Source organism: Chrysemys picta, chromosome 3, assembly GCF_011386835.1.
Source record: "Chrysemys picta bellii isolate R12L10 chromosome 3, ASM1138683v2, whole genome shotgun sequence".
NCBI lineage: Eukaryota > Metazoa > Chordata > Testudines > Emydidae > Chrysemys > Chrysemys picta.
Genome location: NC_088793.1, coordinates 2,548,010 through 2,572,488, shown reverse-complemented (window position 1 = coordinate 2,572,488; position 24,479 = coordinate 2,548,010). Strand labels below are relative to the sequence as shown.

At 41.9% G+C, this 24,479-nt stretch overlaps 1 protein-coding gene across 35 annotated transcripts in view; it reads right to left on the bottom strand.

Moving 5' to 3' along the window:
- The window catches only part of DTNB (dystrobrevin beta), a 384,446-nt gene that overhangs the window by 301,731 nt on the left and 58,236 nt on the right, over nt 1-24,479 (bottom strand). For 33 of the 35 annotated variants that reach the window (XR_010600030.1, XR_010600034.1, XR_010600025.1 and 30 more), the window contains 2 exons: nt 16,739-16,952; nt 6,366-6,451 (listed from right to left, as the gene is read on the bottom strand). Coding sequence is in view for 15 of the 35 variants with exons in the window: in XM_065590081.1 (XP_065446153.1) it covers nt 6,366-6,451; nt 16,739-16,952 (300 nt within the window). In the remaining 20 variants the exon portion in view is untranslated. Of the gene's footprint in view, nt 1-6,365; nt 6,452-16,738; nt 16,953-17,788; nt 17,982-24,479 lie in introns of all 35 variants that reach the window. The other 2 variants (XR_010600037.1, XM_065590084.1) reach the window with 2 other exon arrangements.

The window sequence follows — 24,479 nt, the reverse complement described above, 5'->3', positions numbered from 1 at the left end:
TCAAAGGTGCCACAGGACCTCCAGGAATAGAGAGTTAAAGAACCCCTAGGACAACCCAGTTCCTGCTTCTCTGCCCCTTCCTCCTCCAGAGCCTAGACGGGGGGCCAGACACTCACACCACTTTCCCCCACAGAACCCAGCTGCGCCCTCCCCCAGCCCAGACACTCACACCTCCTACCCCCCCCAGAGCCCAGCTGTGGGCCCCCCCGGCCCAGACACTCACATCCCCTCCTCCCCAGAGGTCAGCTGCAGCCATTTTAGAGTGGATTCTAACTAATGGGGAAAAATTGATTGCAAATCTGAAGATGAAAGGCAATTTGGGTGAAAATGATCATGAAATAATAGATTTCATAATTCTAAAGACAGGAAGGAGTGAAAGAAAGAGAATAAGGACAATGGACTTCAAAAAAGTAGATGTTAAACTCAGAGATGTTAAACTGGTAGGTAAGGTCCCACGGAAAGAAAATAAAAGGGATAAAAGAGTTCAGAACAGCTGGCAGTTTCTCAAAGAAACAATATTAAATACACAATTGTCAACTATTCTGAGGCAAAGGAAAGATAGGAAGAACAGTAAGAGGCCAACATGGCTCCATCAGGAGCTCTTTAGTTACCCGAAAATCAAAAAAGAGTCTACAAAAAGTGGATATGTGGACAAACTGCTAAGGAGGAGTACAAAATAATAACTCAAGGATGTAGGGACAAAATCAGGAAGGCTAAGGTACAAAATGAGTTACACCTGGCAAGGGACATAAAAGGCAATAAAAAGAGGTTCTTTAAATACATTAGGAGCTTGAGAAAGAAAGGGAAGGATAGGGTCTCCACTTAGTGGGGAAGGAGAGCTAATAACTGATGATATCAAGAAGGCTGATGTGTTAATGCCTATTTGGCTTCAGTCATCCCTAAAAAGTTTAACGATGACTAGATATGCAACACAATTAATATTAACAAGCGGGGGAAGAAAAGCAAGCCAAAATAGGGAAAGAACAGGTTAAAAAATATTTAGGTAAGTTAAATGTATTCAGGTCAGCATCCTAAGGTAATTAAGGAACTAGTGTAAGCAATCACAGAACCGCTAGCAAATTATCTTCAAGAAGTCATGGAGGACAGGTGAGGTTCCAGAGGGCAGGAGAAGGGAAATCATAGTACCTGTCTTTAAAAAGGAGAACAAAGAGGACATGGGGAATTACAGATTAGTGAGCGTAACTTCAATACCTTGAAGGATACTGGAATAAATTATTTATCGATCAATTTGTAAGTATTAGAGGATAACTGGATGATAAGTAATAACCAGCATGGATTTGTCAAGAATAAATCATGCCAAACTAACCTAATTTCCTTCTTTGACACTGTTACTGGCCTAGTGAATAGAGGGGAAAGCAATAGGTGTGATACATCTTTATTTTAGTAAGGCTTTTGACACGCAGTCCCTCATGACATATTCAGAAGTGAACTAGGAAAATGTAGTCTAGATCACATTACTATAAGCGCACAACTGTTTGAAAGATTGTACTCAAAGAGTAATTATTAATGGTTTGCTATCAAACTGGAAGGGTGTATCTAGGGAAGTCTTGCAGGGGTCAATCCTGAGTCTGATATTATTCAATATTTTCATTAATGATTTGGATAATGATACTGGTGAGTATGCTTATAAAATTTATGGATGATACCAAGCTTGGAGGGGTTGCTAGCACATAATTGGAGGACATAATTAGAATTCAAAAGGACCTTGACAAATTTGGTGCACTGGTCTGAAAGCAACCTGATGAAATTCAATAAAGCCAAGTACAAAGTGCTTGGGCTAGAAAGGAAAAATCAAATGCACAACTACAAAATGGAGAACAACTGGCTAGGTGATAGTACTGCTGAAAAGGACCTGGGGGTTATAGTGGATCACATATTGAACATGAGCCAACAACGTGATGCAGTTGCAAAAATGGTTAATATTATTCTGGGGTGTATTAACAACAGTGTCATATGTAAGACACAAGAGGTAATTGTCCTGTTCCTCTTTGCAACTCAGCTGGAGTTGTGTCCCCAGTTTTGGGGCCCATACGTTAGGAACGTGGACAAACTTGAGAAAGTCCAGAGGAGAGCAACAAAAATAATAAAAGGTTTAGAAAACCTGATCTGACGTTATTGACATAAACTGTGACTTTATAGATCATTGTTGTCACCACTGTTATATATTTGCAGCAAATATTGTACAAAGGTTGTCTTGTGAGGTGTTTATAAAAATGATATGATTTGCTGGTTATGATTACGCTATCTGTATTCATGTATCATTTTTGTATTTAAAGTTATAATTATGGCTCTATACTGTCTGTATTTCAAACTTGTGCTATGCTTCTGGGTGACACCCCAGACAATGTGGCGTCAGCACTGCCTAGCCTGCTTGATGGCCCATTAAGGACCATCAGCTATACAATTGACCCATTGAGAGAAGGCAGATACACCTTGTGACTCAGCAAGGTATGCAGGGACATGCCTATGGACAGAACTCTAAGGTTTTTCCATGCCATGTGCTGGGTAGCTTGTGGTTGGAACAAAGAAAGCACAAGCCACATGGCAAAAGGACTATAAAAGGCAGCAGCATCTCCATTTTGTCTTCAATCCTGCTTCTTACTTCTGGAGGAACCTTGCTACAAACTGAAGCTCTGAACAAAGGACTCAATGACCCATCCTAGCTGTGGATGTTCCAGAGAGTTGATTTGAACCTGCAGTTTATTCCATCACTGCTACCAGCCTGAATCAAGAATTTTGTCATTACTGTATGTAATTAATTCCATTTAACCAATTTTAGCTCTCATCTATATTTCTTTCTTTTATGAATAAACCTTTAGATTCTAAAGGATTGGCAACAGCATGATTTGTGGCCAAGATCTGACTTGTAGATTGACCTGAGTCTGGGGCTTGGTCCTTCATGAGAACCTTTTTTCTTTTACTGGGGTATGGGTTTCAATAACCCTTCATCCCCATAATGAGTGGCACTGGTGGTGATACTGGGAAACTGGAGTGTCTAAGAAAAAAGCAACAGAGGGTCCTGTGGCACCTTTGAGACTAACAGAAGTACTTGGAGCATAAGCTTTCGTGGGTAAGAACCTCACTTATCTGAAGAAGTGAGGTTCTTACCCACGAAAGCTTATGCTCCCAGTACTTCTGTTAGTCTCAAAGGTGCCACAGGACCCTCTGTTGCTTTTTAGAGATTCAGACTAACACGGCTACCCCTCTGATACTGGAGTGTCTAAGGGAATTGCTTGTGTGACTTATGGTTAGCCAGTGGGGTAAAACCAAAGTCCTCTCTGGCTGGCTGGTTTGCCATGCATTAATAGGAAAGGAACCCCAGATTTGGGCTGTAACTGCCCTGCTCTAAGCAATTTGTCTTGAATTGATACTCTCAGTTGTGTCCCGCCAGAGGCAGCATCGTTACACCTGACCTATGAGGAAAGCTTAAAAAAACTGAGCATATTATAGTCTTGAAAAAAGAAAATTAAGGGGGGACCAGATAACAGTCTTCAAATATATTAAGGGCTGTTATAAAGAGGACTGTGATCAATTGATCTCCATTGTCCACTGAAAGTAGGACAAGAAGTAATGAGCTTAATCTTTAGCAAGGGAGATTGTGGTTAAATATGAGGAAAAACTTTCTAACTATAAGAGTAGTTAAATTCTGGAATAGGCTTCCAAGGGAGATTGTGGAATCCCCATCTATGGTGAAGCAGAAAAAATGCCCACCGGCATGGAAGAGGTTAAAGAGCGCCTTTGGGCCTAGCTAGCCCCGCCCCCATTATACCTGCAGCCAATGCCAGGCCTGGAGGAAAGAGAAAAGGAGAGAGCCTGGCTCAGTTTCGGGCTGACTGGCGAAGAGGCAGGAGCTAGCTGCTTCCCTACCTGAGGGAAGGAGAACTACCTGCCCAGCTGAGGCAGCCACCAGGAGCCAAGCACCCTCTTCCTGGCCAAAGGAGACAGAGAAAGAGGTCTAGGAGCACCCAGCCTAAGAGGAACTGGGTGGCGAAAGCACAAAGCCCTTGTGGGGATTCCGAACCCACCAAACTTACGGCTTCCACGCCTGGAGGAACCAGGGACTGCAGCAGGATGCCACCCAGTGTCCATCAGAGGGCACTACTAGAGACAAGCCACCATGGGAACTTGGATTACAGGGTCCATGCCCTGAAGGGGCAACAGTAGGAAGTAGCCCAGTGCAGCGGATGTGGACTTTCCGCTGGGAGGTCCCCTACTCAGGGATTGACTGACATAGGGCCCTGGGCTTGGACCAGGTGGAGTGGGAGGTCCTGGGTACCCCTACTCTCCTGCCTTCAAGATTGAGGCACCTCAACCACAGAAACAGGGGGCAGGAAGTCAAGTACTCCATCCACTAGGCTGACTGGTCCTCCAAGCCCCCTGTTACATCATGATTGAAGGTTTTTCAGAATAGGTTGGAGAAACACCTGTCCAGGGATGTTCTCAGTTGACTTGGTCCTGCCTCATTGCAGGGGGCTGGACTTGATAAGCTCTTAAGGTTCCCTCCTGCCCTACATTTCTATGATTAAAAGCTCAGTAAATTCACCTTTATTCCCACAATGATGCCAGCCTCCCTTCTTTGTTCCTGTCATATTTTGTTTCATATATATATATATATATATATATATATATATATATATATATATATATATATATATATATATATATATACACACACACACACACACACACACACAGAATGAATTTGTTTTCAAGGGTGTGACACAAACATGCCCTTACATAACCAGGCAGGTATATTACCCATGTCTGACCATCTTTTCAATATTTTCACCCAAGGGTGTTGTTTGTGATCTTTGCCAAAAGCTAAGAACTAGCTGATTGTCATGGTTATTGAGTGATATTTGCATAGGAAATAATTTTAGAGTTATGTAACATGTTAATATTGGGTTTCAAAACTGTTAAAGTGAAGCTTGTCGCCTGATTTGAGGCGGGTCGTAGGGCTCACTCAATCAACATTGAGAACAATGGACATCCATTGAGCCAGCCTATGTTTACTGTCTGGAACAGGTGTAGGCTTGAGGATTTAGAAAGACAAAAGAACCCTAAGAAAAGACTCTGATTAGGGGACCTCTTGGGTAAGAGGCAATAGTCTGTAACTGTATAAGATGACAGAAGAACACAAGTTGTGGCATTCTCGAGCAGGGGCATCTCTCATAAAAGATGGATCCCAGCTTTCTGGACTGGATAAGTGCTGTAGAAACTAACAATTGAGTGAGCAACACCTGATTAGATAGGAAAAAGTATAAGCTAGAGAGTGTCTTTTAGGTTTTTCTTTTATTTGTTACCTTATGTTTCCAAACCCTTATGCTTGCTTTTATTTTAATCTTGATCTTAAGATCCGTTAAATAAACTTCCATTTGGTTTTACTATCGACTCGTCTAAAAGCCTTGTGCACAGGAGAGTGTTGTACTGAGGTGAAACCAGAGGACTGAGGTGCACTGCCTCCAGAGACAGCACATGGGTGTACACTGCAGATGTCCAGAAGATAAGGGACTGGGCACTTGAGTGTAATAAAGTGGAGTGTATAATTTGTTAGGGTGCAGAGGGAAAGAGCAGACCTTGCAGAGCATTTGTTTTGCCAGCAGTCAGTGGCTGGGGAGAGTCTCCCTAGGTGGCATAGACAGGTCTCCCTCCCACTGTAAGCAGGGGGTAGTGATTCACCCTGGACACCTCAGATAACCCTTTAAAGTGTTCAAAAGGGCTTTCAGAAGTCTGTATCCTATAGACCAGTGCTTCTCAAGCTATCTGATGTGGGGGACCGGCAATTTTTTTTTCCGATGTGCCAGGGACCACTCCCATATTATTATCCTATTCAACGCTCTTATGAGGAAACTCACCGCGGACCGGCAGCCGATGGCTCGCGGACCGGCACCGGTCCGCAGACCACCACTTTGAGAAGCACTGCTATAGACCATACACTGATACTGTGTTAATCTACTGTATGATCCAATGCCTACTGAACATAATGGCAAAGCTTCCGTTGACTTCATTTGTACAGTAGGGTCAAGCCTTGAATGAATGAAACTTTATGAAGGATAACAACTGTCAAATAAGTTTCAGGTTTTTGCAGTTTTGTTTCACTTTCTTTGAACAAAATATTAGTTTTTAAATATAAATTGAGTATCTTTTGTAGCCAGTAGATGGCATGCATTACCAGAAAGACTAAACTAACATAACAAGATTCATTCCAGTGGCATGATTGCTGGATGAGCAAGAAAAATGTAGCTAATTTTCCAAAATGTAACAATTAAATACAAAGTTTGTGTGACTAATGTTGGAAATAGAAAATTTAAAATAAATGGTTAAATTTACTTGAAAGTACTTACATCTTAGTTTGTCTTGTATTTTCCCACCACACATGGTTGCTAACATAGCTTTAACTGAAAACACTGTCAACTTCCCATGGCCCTCACTGAAAAATAAAATACATGATAAATCATTACTATATGGAATGATAAGAACAAAAATATTTCAGGGTCAGAAGAAAAGTTCATTTATGACTTCCCTAACTGCTATGCTTTATAAAACTATTTAACAGTTAACATAATGCAAAAAATGATAGTAACGTTTAGCTTTGTCAATAAATTAGAACAGCTAACAAGTAGCCGATGACAAATCATGTTCTCTTGCAGAATTATGGGCATTCTATGGATGAAGAGAGGCTTGCATTTGTTTTACCTGTCCCACACTACCTACTACATGGTGGTACTTGATTATTAGGAGTCATTCCTTTCTGTTTAGAATATGCCTGTTTAATTATATTTCTTGCTTCTACTGCTGCCCTTTCTCGGGAATTCCAACTCTTTATGAACACTGACTGACACTCAGAGAAAGAGGTGGTATTCTAACAAAACAAGTTAGGTAACAAGATATTCTGAACATTCTGAGTAGAACAGGAACAAACATGGATGGTTGTTATTCTAATTAAAGCCACCTAGACTGCTGCACTATCACGAACAGATGGCACTATCAGGCAACCATTTCCTAATGTCAGCATGAGAAAAAAATTGTACTAATTCCTTATAAAAACAATGGAAAGATTTTATTCAGCACAAAGTGGTATGCAAAAACAACTATTCTCATAAAAAAAAATCACAAAATGCTTTACAAGGAGGTAAAACACCAACAACATATAGTAACAGAGGATTATAGAGGCTATAGAACTGTGATCTCAGGATAAAGCCATTGTTAATGCTCAGCATGGAGTTAATTTAGTAGTAGTTGAACATAAATTAGGAGTACCAAGAGCATGTACATGAGAGTGGATAAGCAATTAATCAATTCTGAGCACTATACTCCTAAATAAAATTAATTATCTATAGCATACTGTATGCTATGGATAATACTTTACAGATTTCTTACAGCAACTCAGAAAAGGTCAGACAGTATACATGTGGAAGAGGAAACTTGGATCCTCTTCAACCATTTCCTTCTGGAGAGGAGACTCCATCTCTTCTAGAAATAAGATTTCAGAAGAGGAATGGGGGATTGGAGGCAGTCATTCTGGATGACATGCAGGACCCCATCATCAGATGTTCTGTTCCCAAGATGGTAGGAAATAGACCAAGTGATCTCTAAAGGGAGAAAACTAAATTTATTTAGTTCTGTACTCCCAGTAGACCCACCAAAACAGAAGCTGGAAGGCTGAAGATTGTGGCTGCCTCCAGAAAAACATTTCAGTCATCTTGTTTTATTTCTGTATTGTCTCTTAGCAGCTTGTTGAAGAGGCTGCCTATGAGAAACTGGTATTTCATCTGTGCAAAGGAAGACAGAAAACATTGTCTTGGTACTCGAAGCCTCAAAAAGAGAACCTCCTCTTGGGCAGGGAGGTTGGGTCAGCCATACAGCTCTCGCAGCTGACCTTGCCTCCTTAGTGTGCTTTAAGGTCCATTTTATTGCTGAACATTCTTTCTTCCTCAAAAGGAAGATCACAAATTTGAACTGGGCATCCACAGAAAGACTAGATGAGTTCAACCAGGAATGTCTGTAAAGAGGCTATAAATCTTGCCACTGCATCAAAAATGTCATATGCTACCTTCAGAGGCTGAAGGCAAGTTTTTTTTTCCTTGGGCAACATTCTTAGCCAGCTTCTGCTGGATATATGGCAATTGGTCAAGAAAAGGAAGGAGCTACATAGCTTCCCACCTCAATACCCAGAGTTGACTTTCCTGCCAAAGGCGTCCAATCTTCTGACTTCCCTGTCTGGAGGGGCAGAGAATGAAGTTCTCAGAGACTTTGCTATGATAACTAATGCATTTGCAGGAGGGTAAGCAACAGAACTGAACCTGGAGGACTTGGTATAAAACAACCATCCATCTTTTGCCTTTGCAAGCATGGTGGTAAGGGATGCTAGCTACATGTGTCTCTTTGGATAAAGAGCATTACCTTCCTTTTTTCTCTGGACTGTAGGATGTTGAAGATGCCTTTGCTATACTGCTGGGACAGATGTGGGCTGCAGCAGTAGGGCTCCAGCCACCATGTTGTTGAACTGTTTTGAAGTCAACTCTGGCAAGAGATGAACAGCCCATGTTATCTGGGGAGATTATGTCTGTGTCCCAGGATCATCCTGTGGAGATGTGACCTAATCTCTGTGCTCAGAGTGCACGTCAGAGATGTTAGCCAGAGATGTTGATGGTAGCAGGGCTTCTGACTGGAGTCGGTGGCATTACTGTGTACCCGCTGAACACTTGGGAGAAGAGGGATAACTGCAAGAGGAGATGATCTTTGTGTATGCTTATGAACATATTATTCTCCACAGAAAGTCCACATCGGATCACAAGAGACCTCTCCCCAAGGAGGCCTACAATGCCTTTACAAGCAGGTTTTATGGGAACTAGGAGAAAGATCTGTCCTAGTTTCAAGCCTTCTGTTGCAGGAGTCATCAGGAGAGTCCTCAAAGCACAACTCTGTGTCAGAACTAACAATGACTGTCCCTACAACAGAGGGCTTGAGACTACTAACCTGGAAATTAAAGTTACTTACCCATATTCAGAGTTCTTCAAGATGGACTCTTCACCTTCACATGCATGGATGCTCCAACCGGCACACCCTGAACAGTGGAACCCTAGCTACTGTTGCCCATTAGGGCACTCCCTCACCCCTATTTTCAGATAATGTCAAATGTTCTGAAGTGAAAAGGGGCAAGGCACTCTAGCTGCCTTGGTTCCTTCCCCTATGACCAGGTCCGTTGGTAAGTAAGACTCCAAGGAAGTGGGGAAAGGTGGACGTTTCCATCTTGAACAACTCCAGTTACAGGTAAGCAATTTTTATTTCTTCTTTAAGTGTCCTCTACATATTGCCACTCATGGGATGTGCTAATGAGCAAAACATCAAACCCAAATGGTGGGATAGAGAGTCCTAATTGAACAGTGATTGAAGCCTTATCAAACTTAGCATCACACCTAGTCTTTAGGTCTAATGAGTAGTGCTTAGTAAAAGTGTGAATTGAACTCCATGTAGCTGTTCTATAAACCTCTACTAGAAGAGCATATTTAATAAACCTATAGCGTGTGTCTTTGCACTGATAGAATGTGCTCTAAGCCCTTCAGGAAGTGGAATACTCACAAGTTTATGTGCTTCTTTAACATATAGTCTCATCCATTTAGATAGAGTTTGAACATTAACAGCTTGGCCCTTGTTTTTCTCCTTGTAAGAGAATAATAGATTGTGAGACTGTCAAATGCATAGGGCTGTCCAAATAGTATGCTAGAACTCTTCTGCCATCCCATGTATGCAATTTGTCACCCACTCGGCTCCGAGGTTTGGGAAGAAACACTGGTAAAAACTGACTTATTGTGATGAAAATCAGAGACCACTTTAGGCTAAACCTTGGGTGAGTACTCAACACGACTTTAACTTTATGAAAGACAGTAAAAAAAGCAGCTGCCATGAATGCCTATAACTTGCTTACTCAACTCACGGAGGTGAAAGCGATTATAAAGGCTGTCTTAAGAGATAAGTGGAAAAAAATGTACAATATCCCATTGGTTCAAATGGGTAATGTCAATTTATGTAAGCACTAAATTTAAATCCCAAGTACTCAGTCTCTCACTGGTGGATATAGATTATTAAGACCCTTTAAGAATCTCTTAAATGCATCATGAGCAAATACCAATTTACTGTCTCAGAAATGTGGTATGCTGAAATTGTGGCTAGATGGATCCTAAGAGGACAGAGAAACACCTGACCTTTTGAGGTATAATATTCTAATATACAACTAATAAATATTTAAATATACTAATAATAGGTGCAGTATATGTATCCACATTACATCAGTTAACCCACAATAAAAGCCTTTTCCAGTTATGATAACAATACTAGTGTGTAGACTCTTTCCTTGAATTAGCCAGAACATTTTGTCATTCTAATGAACAAGATTGTTCTAACAATCCCAGAGTTTTTTGGCCCAAGCAATGAAGTGATGGAAGATCTGAATGATACACCTTCCCTTGCTGTTGTGACAAGTCTGGTACTAATGGTAGGAGACTAAGAATCTGTACCTTCCCCTGTACTTGTGAACTGAGTCTGGATATCACTGCTAACTGGACCACAATGGCACTATTCAGATCATCTTGGCCTGGTATTTTATTTTATCTATCACCCTCTGGTTGGGATGGAACTGTGGGAATGCTTCGCTGCCAACACTTCTTGTAACAGAGTTGCCTGAAACCTATTCTCCCTCTCCTTTGGCTGGATTGCAAACATGAAGGTGCCTCCTCCCAAGCATGCAAACATTAGGCACTTAAGATATGGATGCAGAAGAGTCCCAGAGTGATTCCTAACACATCAGTTGGTCATAGCTGGAAGGAACTGAAGCGGCTGGAGCATCATAGCACTTTTATACCCTTGCCTCAGAATGTTGGCAGAGAGAGGCATGTGAGTGCTCCAGTTGGCACTACTAGCTAGGGTTCCACTATTCAGCCTGCAACAGTCACAGCATCCTGTGACACCCCCTTATTCATCACTGTCATATCATTAGGATACATTTTACACAACGTATGCCCTGTGAGGTGTCATTCTAAAAGTCTTCATCTGCTAGACAGTAATATCTCATTGGATTGTATGTACTATTAACGTATGGGAAGTTATGAAGTTGGGCTATGTAGGTGTTACTGAAACATGTTGTGAGGTTGAAAACACCCACAAGCTGCCTTTCGGGTACAACAGTAAAAAGGCCAAACAATGTTAATGGCTTATTGAGGAAATGCACACAAGCACAAGGATTACCCCAGGAACTGTGTACAATAGAAACCTCACAGAGATAGCACTACACAATGGGAACTGTTTGACCCAGGTCACAGCAAAAGAGCTTTCCAGCGAGTGGGAAGAAGATATAAAAAGGGGAAATGACATCATGATGGTACCTCACTCTCCCTAAAACAACACACCTGGAAACATCAGAGGAACAAAGACTGAACTGGGGAAGTGATGGTCCCAGGCTAAAGGGATTCTAGGCAGTGTATGAAAACCTGGGAAACCCAAGCTGCAAAGCAAAGGCAGCTTGTGCCTTAAGAATCTGCCAGCCTGTTTATCACTCAGGGTGAAAATTTGCTAATTCATATCCTACTTATCTAGTATGTTAAGCTCAGTTTGAGTTTTTGTTTATTTACTAAGTAATCTGTTTAGATCTGTTTGCTATCACTTATAATCACTTAAACTCTATCTTTTTGTACTTAATAAACTTATTTTATGTTTTAATCCAAACCAGTGTGCATTTGACTAAGGTGCCTGGGAAAAAATCTCAGCTTGGTTACCACAAGTGTGCATGGTCCTCTTCACATTGAGGGAGAGGTGGACCCGGTGTTAAACCCATATACTGGCAAGATTTGACCAGGGCAGGATGGTACTGCTCTGGGGTCCCAGGCTGGGGAGCTGGTGGTTGTCACAACAGCACGGTCTGAGGGGGAGCCCAGGCTGGTGGGTCAGAGGGCTTAGTGGTACCCCTGTTCCAGGTGGCACCCTGGGGGGAACCCGTCACACATCCATTAGTGGGAATGTGCAGAGGGCACCTGAAGAAGAACCAGCCCCTCCTCTAATTCTCCTAAGTTCAATGGGCACTGGAGTAGGATGTCAGGGAGAAGGTATTGGAAAGTCAAATACCGTACCATTGGGGTCAATCAGAACAGACACCGTGCAGTTCTGGGTTTGGTGAAGCTTCTTTTTGTGGTGCTTTCTGAGAAGCCTTTTGCATAGCCCTCTCTTCTCTTTGTGCTTTAAATGAGACAGGAAGCACTGAAATGGGGAAGGCCTGTGGGTCCGGGTGAGTCAGCACTGGCAGGCAAGATATGAATGGTCTCGGAGAGAACTTTTTGTAATTTGTTCCTGACACCATAAAGTCAGAACTGGGGTCTGGGAGCATGGGGGAATTGTCCTGGCACCAGGTATAGAGGTCTTGGCTGGCATTGAGGATGAAGCGTTGACACTGGAATCTTGAACCTTGGATAGCTTCCAATTTGAGGAGAGCTTTTACACTGACCAGAGACAGGCAAAATAGGAGCCCCAGGCAATCTTTGGTGCCATGGATGTCTCAACAAAAAGAATAACCCCAAAGACCTTCTCTTTCCCCACTATCAGGATGCAGAGCCTTCTCGGATTCCACCTTAACAGGTGGTGTCAAAGTCAACTTATGCAACTCCGAAGTAGTGTGTTTTGGAGCCAGTAGAGACTGGCCCAGGCCTGGCACACGCCCTAGCCTGGAACTTTAACTGATGATCCCTGTTGGGTCAGGAAGTAAAGGCAGCCAAGCAGACATCAGCTCTGACCACAGGGGCAGAATGGTCTACCTCTGCCAGGCAGAACACAAACCAGGAAACAGCTCTGAACTATTTATAGCTAGGAAATTATCTAAGAAAGCTAAAATACCAAGCTATGTACAAGAGAAAAAGTGTCTTAGTTGTCTGGCTTGGTGAGACATGGGCACAGTTCTGAGGTTCCTTATATCCTCAGTCCTAAGCAGCCAGAAGGAAGTGAGGTGGTTGGGGCTCCCACCTCCTTTAAACAGCCCTGAGCTTTGATCATTCAGTGCCATAAGGTAAGTACACAGCTTTCTAGAAGGGTGCAAAACATTGACACAGGCTCTTGAGACCCCATTAGTGGGAACATGAGGAAGTGCTAGATACGTTGTCATAGGAATCTTTCACATGCTTAGCTCCATTATGGTTGGGCTTTAAGAAATTCTTTTGACCTTGGAAATTGAAAAACTGGCCAAGGGAATGAGTCCCCTGAGAAAATGTTGGGGTTTACTGGTTTACTTCAAGAGCAGGCTGTTCGGATTGGCTCAGGTCCACTTGTGTTTCACTCCCACACCAAGGAAAGTTTTGAAACTGGAGTTTTATTAAATTTAGAAATAAATAAAACAAACCAATCAAAAAAGTCACCCCTGGTTGCACAAGCCCCATTGCTGCTCAGTCCTTTCAGAACACAATTCTGCTGCTGCAACCAGAGCTTTTCCCTTTGCCCCTTTCAGCAGAACTTCAATCCTTAAAGGGACAGGACACAGGTAAACTCACAGATTCCAAGGCCAGAAGGGAAAACACTGTGATCACCTAGTCTGGCATCCAGTATAACACAGGCCACAGAACTTCCCCAAAATAATTCCTAGACCAAATTCTTAGAAAAACATCTAATCTTCATTTAAAAATTATCAGTGATAGAGAATCCACCATGGCCCAATGGTAAAAACCAATGGTTAATTGCACTCACTGTCAAGAATTTACACCTTACTTCCAGCCTGAATTTGTCTATCTTCAACTTCCAGACATTGGATTATGCTATGCCTATGCTACACTGTATTTGTTCCCCAGACAGATACTTATAGACTGTAATTAAATCACCCCTTGACTTTCTCTTTGTTAAGCTAAAAGAATGAGCTCCTTGAATCTCTCTCTATAAGACATGTTTTCTAATCCTTTAATTATTCTTGAGGCTCTTCTCTGAACCCTCTCCAATTTAACAACACCCTTGAATTGTGAGCAGCAGAACTGGATGCTGCATTCTAGCAGCGATTTCGCCAGTGCAAAATATAGAGGTAAAATAACCTCTCCTCCTACTCAAGATTCCCCTGTTTATTAATCCTACAATCTTATTAGCTCTTTCGGCCACAATGCCTATCCCTGTCATTCTCGTATGAGTGCTATAGTCCCCCCTCGTAAATGTAATATAATTCCAACACTTCCATTAAAAAAATAAAACATATAGTCCAGGGGTTCTCAAACTGGGGGTTGGGACCCCTCAGGGGGTCGCGAGGTTATTACATGGGGGGTTGTGAGCTGTTAATCTCCACCCCAAACCTCGCTTTGCATCCAGCATTTATAATGGTGTTAACTATATAAAAAAGTGTTTTTAATTTATGGGGGGGGTCGCATTCAGAGGCTTAATCTTAACCCTATTTACTCTCTAATATTTAACCATATAGCTCCAAGTGACAGTGCATATGTCAAGCTATTCAGAAAACATTAAATTAACATAATTACAAACTATCCAGTACTATAAAACACTTGATATAGAGCAATATCCATACCATAGGTCAATATCACTTCTTTTATCAATATTACATCAGTCTTGTATAGAAAACAGGATAAGGTACAGGAATAGGCACTTGTTATGACATGTGACAAACATGAGGACAATCCCTGGTGTATTCACCAGTCCAACAAATATTGATAAGTAGGTGTCCCTAAATGTTCATATGTCAGCGTCTGAGAGCCTCTTATCTCTCTAGTCAGATGACCTTGAATGTCAGTGGATTGTTCTGGTGATCTGCCCTCTTGTGTACTACTGGTTTCAGATTTCTTGGCATAATCTGGCATTCATGTATTTCAGTGCTTGGTGCAAATGTTACATTAGTTTGATCAGCAGTTTTCAAATTTACAGGATCATCATCGTCCTTATTTTCCAATCACAGATTAAATGTTTCTGCTTCTGGATTCAGAGTCTCTGTGCCATGGGGACTATCTGATACAATTACGTAATGTCGTTCATCTTCACTCTCAGTATCAGAATCACTGGAGTCCAAGTTCCAGTCCCCATTTTGATCTCTTATTCCACTAGTTTGCCTAGTTCTCTGTGTTGTCTATTGTGGTGGTTTAGAGGGTAGTGTAATCTCCAACGGTAAAAAGTCACAGGGAAGAAAAACATTGTGGAGAAGAACTCTACCACGTCCTTCTCCATCTTCTGCTTTTACTTCATAGACTGGACTATCCCCTTTCTTTTGAAATACTACATTAATATTATTTTCCCAACAGGATCTTAATTTGCCTGGTCCCCATCTCTCTGAAAGATTCAGGACAAGTATTCTGTCACCTGGCAAGCGGGCAGCACGGTGTATTTTCTGGTCATACTGATTATTAACATGAGCAGCAGATTTTTTTTAGAACATTTTGATGCCATTTTATAGGCTTCTGAAATGTTGTCTCCAATTCTCAATGTAGTTTTTAAAGTCCCCAGGTCAGAGTTTATAGACAGATCAAATGTGAAGTCAATTGGCAAATATGGTCATCTTCCATGTAACAAATACAAGGGTGCAGCCTCATTTCATGTACAGCTATAGGCATACAGTCCTGTGGCACCTTATAGACTAACAGACGTATAGGAGCATGAGCTTTTGTGGGTGAATACCCACTTCTTCGGATGCATAGATTGCATAGAAGGCATAGACTGCCTTCTTAAATGAGTTCCTTCTATTCGACTTTTGTCTTTCTGACAAGGTTTTCAACCTAGCCAGCAGAGGTCAGTTCAGCCTTTCTACTTCTCCATTGCACTGTGGGAGTGTGGGGTTGCGTGAAACGTTTCACTTTTACAGGAGTGCTGTAACTTTCTGAATACATTATTTTCCACCTCTGCTCCTTGGTCATGCTGGATGGGATGGGCAATGTTATGGGAGAGGGCAACAGCAAAAAAGGAAGGTTGGGAAAGGAAGGAATAGCGAAGAGGATGAACAATATGAAACACTACAGATGACATTCCAAAAAATGCGGAGCTGCTAATTAACAGTTGGAACTCTACAGCTGTCATTCAGAGATTCCACAGAGACAAAATCTTCTGCCTAAAAAGAGGGATAAGTCTAATGAACATGATCAACCCCTGTTGCAAGAAGACTGCTAGGAGGGGACTTGGATATATGTTTAAGGGTCCAAACCAAACCAAAAGAAAATGCTGCACTCTGAACAGACAACTGTGGTCCTTCTTTCAGCCAGAAGATTAGGTGTTAGCCCATTCCTTGGCAAACTCTAGGTAGGGTCAAGACTTAGTATCAAAACATATGTTATATTAACATGATCTTATGCACCAGATTTAATCAAGAAACTGCATGTACGTACATTTGAGACTCTCCTATCATGCAATTTTACAGCAAACTCATACTACCATTAGGTTAATGTTATTTTCTATTTTAATTAGCATTTCACAAAAAGGATTGGCTACATCCTATATGTTCCAGGAACCAAACATGGCCAGCTAAGAGCCCTTATGCACAATTTGGTTGCCCTTTATCTTTAATCCCAATATGTGGCCTGAAGAGACATACAGGTCCCAGCAGGCAGTGATTCATCTTGCTCAAGAACAAGATTTTAAAGATGGATCACTATATTAAAGATGTGCAATCTGCTCCACTTTATAAAATTTAGGTGCAGCCCTTAAGCAGGGTGTGCCCAAATAAATGAACTAGTTTAAAAAAAGGAATTTATCTGGAAGAGTTACTAACCTGTCATATGCAGCTATCATGAAGTTGAGGAGAAGGCTGATGGATTGCTCCACACTGATCTGGTGAATAGAAGGAAGGCGTTTATTTAGCTGGTAGTAGATGGATGAAATTATCGTTTCCAGTCGAGAAACACTGATCTCTGTGCTGTGATCCAATGTATTAAGGCCATTGTCTCGGAAGGCTTCAATCATATTCCAGATATCAACAAGATGAACTAAAAGTAAAGAAAGAAAATTAACTGTTATTTTTTGTAACGTTCAGTTTTACTCTCTTAGACACACCACTTTTGGAGAACATGTTAATTTTTGGTATTTTAAAAAAGCAGAATCCATCCTCTAAACATGCTCTAAAAATTCAGAAAAGGGGGAAGAGGGCATCCTATTAAAATCACCAACGTGGAGAATAAATTATATTCCTCACAATGTGTTTAGTCACAAAAATCTCACAAGAAAACCTTTCAATTGTCAAAATCAGGCTATAGTGAACATTTAGTCTAATCATGTTTTATTAGTTCTTTAAGAGCTGTTAAACTACAGTATATATTCCTGCAAAAAAAATTAAGATTGCAAAGTGAAGCACTTAAAAGTCAGGAAGTGTTTTAATTTAATTTTTTTCTCATTCTAAACCATAACTGTGCTTCGTTGTGTGCATGCTTTATAGCAAAGTCTAATTATTGGGACATATTTTAGATCATGCAAGCAACCTTTGCTTTGACATTTCCAAACCTGAATGCTTTTCTTAGAGTTTTTAGGGAAAACAAAGAAACTCCATCATGTGCAGCTATTTCGCAGACACCAACAAGAGTATTCTATGCTGCAAAATATGTGGCATTCCAAGAGGCAAAGGTTCTTATGGACCGTTGCTTCATAGGAGCTTGCACCCTACTCACTGAATACACATTTTTGATCATTGAATGATATGGCTTTGCAGTGTCTTGTCTGTCTCTTTTCCACAGTAGCCTTCTAATGAAGTACAGAGCAAGGCAGGGTTCCCTTTATAAACATCACTTCAACCATTCTACTTCCTTGATCTTGTCATTATGACAGGTACCTTCAGCAGTGGTGCCTAATCCATTATTGTTAGTGTCGTATTTGTACTGTTATGATCAAAGAGGAAGGGAGGCCCAGTGGTTAGGACACTAGCCAGGGACTTAGAAGATCTTGGTTCAATTCCTTATTCTGCCACAGAGTTCCTGTGTGACCTTAGGCAAGTCACTTAGTCTCTCCATGCCTCAGTTGCCCATCTGAAAAACAGGAATAACCACACTTCCTATTTCTCAGGGATGTCTCGTGGAAAAATACATTAAAGACTGTAAGGTGCTCATAGTATGGCCAGACAAGTACCTTAAGTAAATTGAAGCTTTGGTGGAACTGAAAGCCTAACACACCAAGCCACTACCCTCATAGGGCACTTTATCTTTTCCATTTGCCCTGCGGACAGTAATCTCTTTGGGAAAAGGATTATCTTCAGTTTTTCTTCTGCAATGCTGAGCACATTTTTGGTACTAAACAAATAAGTTCCAGGTCAGCTTCTGAATAAAAAGAACAGGAGTACTTGTGGCACCTTAGAGACTAACAAATTTATTAGAGCATAAGCTTTCGTGGACTTAGCTATACAGACGCTCGAAAGTCCACGAAAGCTTATGCTCTAATACATTTGTTAGTCTCTAAGGTGCCACAAGTACTCCTGTTCTTTTTGCGGATACAGACTAACACGGCTGCTACTCTGAATAAAAAGAGATTCACAGAGTCTTCTACCCATGTCTGTACAAGGCTGTTCCTCATTTCAATATTTCCATTTGCACCTTTGGAAGCATAACTAGTATAAATGAAATCTGAACATTCTAAAGAGTTGGGCTTGTGTTGCTGACAAAACAGCAGCAGCAACAGCACATGTTGTGTATTAGGAACTCCTATAATAAACCAGTTTCCCCCACTCTTACCCCTGGACCCGCACATAGCCCCATCTCCCCACGTCTGGGGGTGCCGTGTAAGGCAGGAGAGTACCTACAAGTTTGCACTCCCCTTGACCACTCATAGGACCAAGCAGCCCATCTCCCTCTGGAATAACAGCCTTCTGCTGCTGCCAGCTAATATAATTATCCCTGTAGCACAAGTAACACAAAAAAGCATCCCAACCAACTCAGGGCATTTCTATATTGGATATTCTGACAGATAAAAATAAAATGATCACTGAACTAGAAGTTGATGGTTGCACATGAGCACAATCAAATTTCATTTTTTGGGCACACAGACACAATATAGTCCTGGAACAGTAACTAAAGCCTTGTGTACGTGGGGGATTTAGTTCAAATTGAGTTGACACATATTGGTAGACCATACTAGTAGTATGCACATGGGACTTCTGTGCCTTCCTTCAATTTGCGTTATTGTGTTCTGATGTCAGGGGCTTGGTGTGTCCTAAATACTTGGCATTCTGGGAGGGTATCCCATGGTCCTTTGCTTCGCTGTTGTGCTGTGTGCATTAGAGGTTTTTTGCTGCACATTATGGGATGTGCAGGGGAAGCCAGTGGAATTCTGGGAATTATGGTCAAAATAAAAAGTTCCGTGATTTCAGTCTCTCTGTCCCATGCTTCCTCTTTCTGGGTGGCTAGCACCATTTTTGAATTCCTGTTGGCCAGCGTGGACCCAACAATGATCTGCGCCATTGTGCTAGCAGCACAGTGTGCAGAAGCTATTGGGGCTTCTGAAGCCAGGTGGCTTCAGTTTTGGACTTTGCACACTGTACCACAAAACAGATAATGTGACTGAAGCAGCAGCTTCTCCAGTAGCAGAGGAAGGAGGAGGAGGAGAACCCCAAGCAACTGCTACTACAGGAACTGTTCCTGGAGCCGCTTCACATTATGCATTGCCGTTTCTGAGCTCAAGAAACCAGCATTGATTAGTGGGAAAGGATCATTCCGCAAAACTGGGATGATCAGCAGTGGCAAAAGAATTTCAAAATGGTGAAGGCAAACTTTTTTGAGATCTGTACTGCACTAGCCCTGCAGTACTGTCAGGGATGCTTACTGCTTTTACTTTTAGGCCTGAAAATGTGCAGCTGTTATCCAGGTGAGAGTGGGGAATGAATTATGAACACTGCAACACCTTCTATGTGTGGCCTTGAATACAGATGCCCCCCGGGTTACGCAAACCCGACTTACGCAAATCCGCACTTACAGAAAAAGTTCGGTAAGCCAGAAATAGGAGGGTTTGGGGTTTTTTGGCGTAATGGTCCGGTATACGTTTCTGACTTACACAAAATTCGAGTTACACAAGGCGTTCCAGAACGGAACACTTCGTAAGTCAGGGAGCGTCTGTATAGCTAATAAGAACGCTGTGGCATGGCGTGGCGTGGCTTAACTGGATTGCATTCACCAAATAAGAAGTAACTGGGCGGCATTTCTTATTTCATCTTGCATCTGTGTCTTTATATTTTTTATAAAAATCCATGGCTTATGGAAAAGTAACAATTTTTCTGTGTACCATGCATTACCAAATAACTTTGAATGAATTTTTAATATTTTTTTATTATTAAATAATGTATTGTGTAACAAGCAGAAATGAACCTTTAATTAAAACAATGAAATACTTCTTTAAAGTGACACTGTGCAATGGAGGGGAAAACACAAGAATGGGTATGCTCCAATTCACAGGCAAGCATACGTCTTGCCTCTGCCTCTTCTTCTTCTGCTTTTTCGGGGTCGCATGCCGGGGCCCTAAGTATCAGGGTCGTTACATGTCTAAAAGAACTGGGTTCTCAGGTAAAACTGTCCTCACTGCCTCGAGTTTCAGCTGGAGTGGGGAATGGTATCTGGTAGAATGGCTGTTCAGGGGCTGTGGGGAACATATGCCTGTGTTCCCTGTACTGTCCAGGGATTGCAGAACATGGCTGGGTCCTGGTTGAGGACACTGGATTGTCTGTGTGCCTGCTACCAGCATGCACTGCAGCTGAGCATTCTGATTCTGGATTGCCTCCAAGAGTTGCTGCTGCATGTATGTCCTTCTCTACTGTGTCTTTTGCCATGGCAACGCGGTCTCTGGCCACTGCAGAACGTTCTCGGATATCTCCCTGTCTTTTCCTCTCAGACCTCCAGCTTGCTGCTGTGTTCAATTTGGGGGTTCTGCAGTGAGGTCTGGAAACATTTCCTCCACAGTTTTCTGTTTCTTCCCTTTAAGTTAGCCAGCCACTCAGCTATTCAGAAAGGTCCCGTCCTTGCAGGTCTGGCCACTGCAGGTGCCATCGCTGGGGGAGTAGGGGGAAAAAACAACAAGCAGTTATATTCATATTCCCAAGGCTATCATAAATATTTTTAAACAGCTATTTTTTATTTCCCTTTCCTGAGATTCTTCCCATTCTTGGGGGGGTGCTCAGAGATTATAAATGGTATGTGCATGAAGAGGACTAGATTGGGATTTTTGGATGTGCAATATATGCTATCTGGGTTTACAGTTGTGCCTTGGAGGATGTGGGGGGTTGGGAATTATGTTCTTGGTTTGCTTCACTGTTTAGGCTGTGCCTTCGGGGTGCTTATGTAGTATCATAGGGCATCTGGGAGAAAGCTGAATAGTAATCCCCTATACCTCCCCTTTAGGCTGTTCTGACTCTCATTGATGTTACTCTGAAGTGGGTGAGTAGGAGGTGGAGAATGGCCTTATTCAAAAGGGCAAAGGGCAGACCAGCAAATTACGCTGTGAAGCGTAATGCTACACAATTGGAAGGGAACAGCGAGCCATAGCAGGGACAAAGACTGTGCAACTATCCCCCATAATCTCCAGAGGAAAAAAACAACAAGCCATTTCTCAGTCTTAGATTCTGCTTTACCTCCCCTGTAGATATGGGGAAAAGACAGGTCAAAGAATATTTATATAAGTTAGATGTATTCAAGTCAGCAGAGCCTGATGAAATTCACCCTAAGGTACTTAAAGAGCTGCTGAAGCAAGCTCAGAACCATTAGCAATTATCTTTGAGAACTCATGAAGGATGGGTGAGGTCCCAGAGGACTGCAAAAGGGAAAACATAGTACCTAACTTTAAAAAGGGGAACAAGGAGGATCCAGGGAATTATAGACCAGTCAGCCTAACTTCAATACCTGGAAAGATACTAGAAGAAATTATTAAATAATCAATGTGTAAGCACATAGAGATTAATAGGGTAATAAGTAGTAGCCAACATGCAGAGAAAAATACACCAGGTTTTGTACTGATTGTTTGAACCCTGTAAAAAGCCATTCAGAGTTGTACGGATATACCATTCCTAAGGCAAACTTATTTTCCTGTACAAATGTGTGTTACAGGGCATATCTCTCTCTCTCAATATCAGCAGGAAGCTATAGTCTTAGTACCTTTATGGGCATGCAATACCCATGTCTACCTTATGTAAACTGAGAATACTAATCATTTTTTTCTCTGTAACTTTGTCTCAAACTACTGAATTTCACATACTTGAATTTTTCTTTATTTGAATATGCTGTTGGAACAGAATAGAGGGCAGAGGGGTAGAGGTTGTGGCTGCGCCATGCTGCCATTCTGAGCAGGAAGGGGAAAGGAAAACAGGTAGCTGGTACATGCCCTTTGTGGCCTGGGCTACTAAACAGTCTATGGTCAGGGCTTTAGCATGAAACCAAAGCTGACTGCCAGGTGCAGCTGCCATTCTGAAATACAGGGATTTGTATGTGGACTTAATGTTTGTACATTGGGTGTAATCAACACCAAGTGGCCTTTGAACTAATAAAGGAGTGCATGTATGGAAACTAAGTTGTGATAAATGTTAATAAAACTAATAGGAAAATAATTTCCAAGAGAAGTAAAAACTGTTTTCAGTATTAGGTTGTTCTTTGACTGTTTTTCCCTTAGGAAAGGAGTAACAGAATTAAATCAAAGACTAGGGTTTATAATTTTAAAAAGGCCAATTTTAACAAACTAAGGGGACTGGTAAGGGAAGTGGACTGGGCAAACGTATTAATGGATTTAAAAGCAGAAGAAGCCTGGGATTACTTTAAGTTAAAGATGCATGAGCTGTCAGAGGCCTGTATTCCAAAAAAGGGAAAAAGATTACTAAGCAAGAGATTTAGACCGAGCTGGATGAGCGACCGACTCAAAGGGGCGATTAGGAAAAAACAGAAAGCGTATAAAGAGTGGAAGAGGGGAGGGATCAGTAAGGAAATGTACCTAAGTGAAGTCAGAGAATGTAGAGATAGAGTGAGAAAGGCCAAAGGCCGTGTAGAGTTGGAACTAGCGAGGGGAATTAAAAGCAACAGTAAGAGGTTTTACAGCCACATAAATAGGAAGAGAGCAAAGAAAGAAGAAGTGGGACCTCTGAAGTCTATTGCCGGAGAGGAGATTAAAGACAATCTAGGCATGGCGCAATATCTTAATGAATATTTTGCATCGGTGTTTAATGAGGCCAATGAAGGTATTAGGGATACTAGCACCACTATAGAGGGGCATTCGGGATGGGGGATTACCGTATCCGAGGTGGAAACAAAACTTGAACGCCTTAATGGGGCTAAGTCGGGAGGACCGGACGATCTACATCCGAGAATATTGAAGGAATTGGCGTGGGAAATAGCAGGCCCGTTAGCGATAATATTTAATGAATCTGTAAACTCGGGGGTGGTCCCGTTAGACTGGAGAATAGCTAATGTGGTTCCTATTTTCAAGAAAGGGAAAAAAAGTGATCCGGGTAACTACAGGCCTGTTAGTCTAACATCTGTAGTGTGCAAGGTGTTAGAGAAAATTCTGAAAGAGAAACTAGTTGAGGACCTGGAGGGTAGTGGCAATTGCGATAAATTACAACATGGTTTTACGAAGGGCAGATCGTGCCAAACGAATCTGATCTCCTTCTTTGAGAAAGTAACGGATTTATTAGATAAGGGAAATGCGGTGGACCTAATATACGTGGATTTCAGTAAAGCGTTTGATACTGTACCCCATGAGGAATTATTGGTTAAACTGAAAAACATGGGGATCGATATGAAAATCCAGAAGTGGATAAGGAATTGGTTACTGGGGAGAAAGCAGCGGGTTGTATTAAAGGGTGAACTGTCGGGTTGGAGGGAGGTTACTAGTGGAGTGCCTCAAGGTTCGGTTTTGGGACCCATTTTATTTAATCTATTTATAACTGACCTCGGAACCGATTGCAGGAGTGGGCTGATAAAATTTGCAGATGATACGAAGGTGGGAGGCGTTGTAAATTCGGAGGAGGACAGGGATATCCTGCAGGGAGACTTGAATGCGCTTGTGAATTGGAGTATCAGAAATAAGATGAAATTTAATAGTGAAAAGTGTAAGGTGATGCATTTGGGGATGACTAATAACAATTTTAGTTACAAGATGGGGACGCATTGGTTAGAAGTAACGGAAGAGGAGAAGGACCTAGGGGTTCTTGTAGACCGCAGGATGACTATGAATCGACAATGTGACGTGGCGGTGAAAAAAGCCAATGCGGTCTTGGGATGCATTAGGCGAGGTATATCTAGTAGGGATAAGGAGGTCCTGCTTCCGTTGTACAAGGCGCTGGTGAGACCTCATTTGGAGTACTGTGTGCAGTTCTGGTCTCCCATGTTTAAAAAAGATGAACTCAAACTGGAACGGGTGCAGAGAAGGGCCACTAGGATGATCAGAGGAATGGAAAAGCTGTCGTACGAAAGGAGACTAGAGGAGCTTGGGTTGTTTAGTCTGACAAAGCGAAGGCTGAGAGGGGATATGATTGCTATCTTTAAATATATTAGAGGGATTAA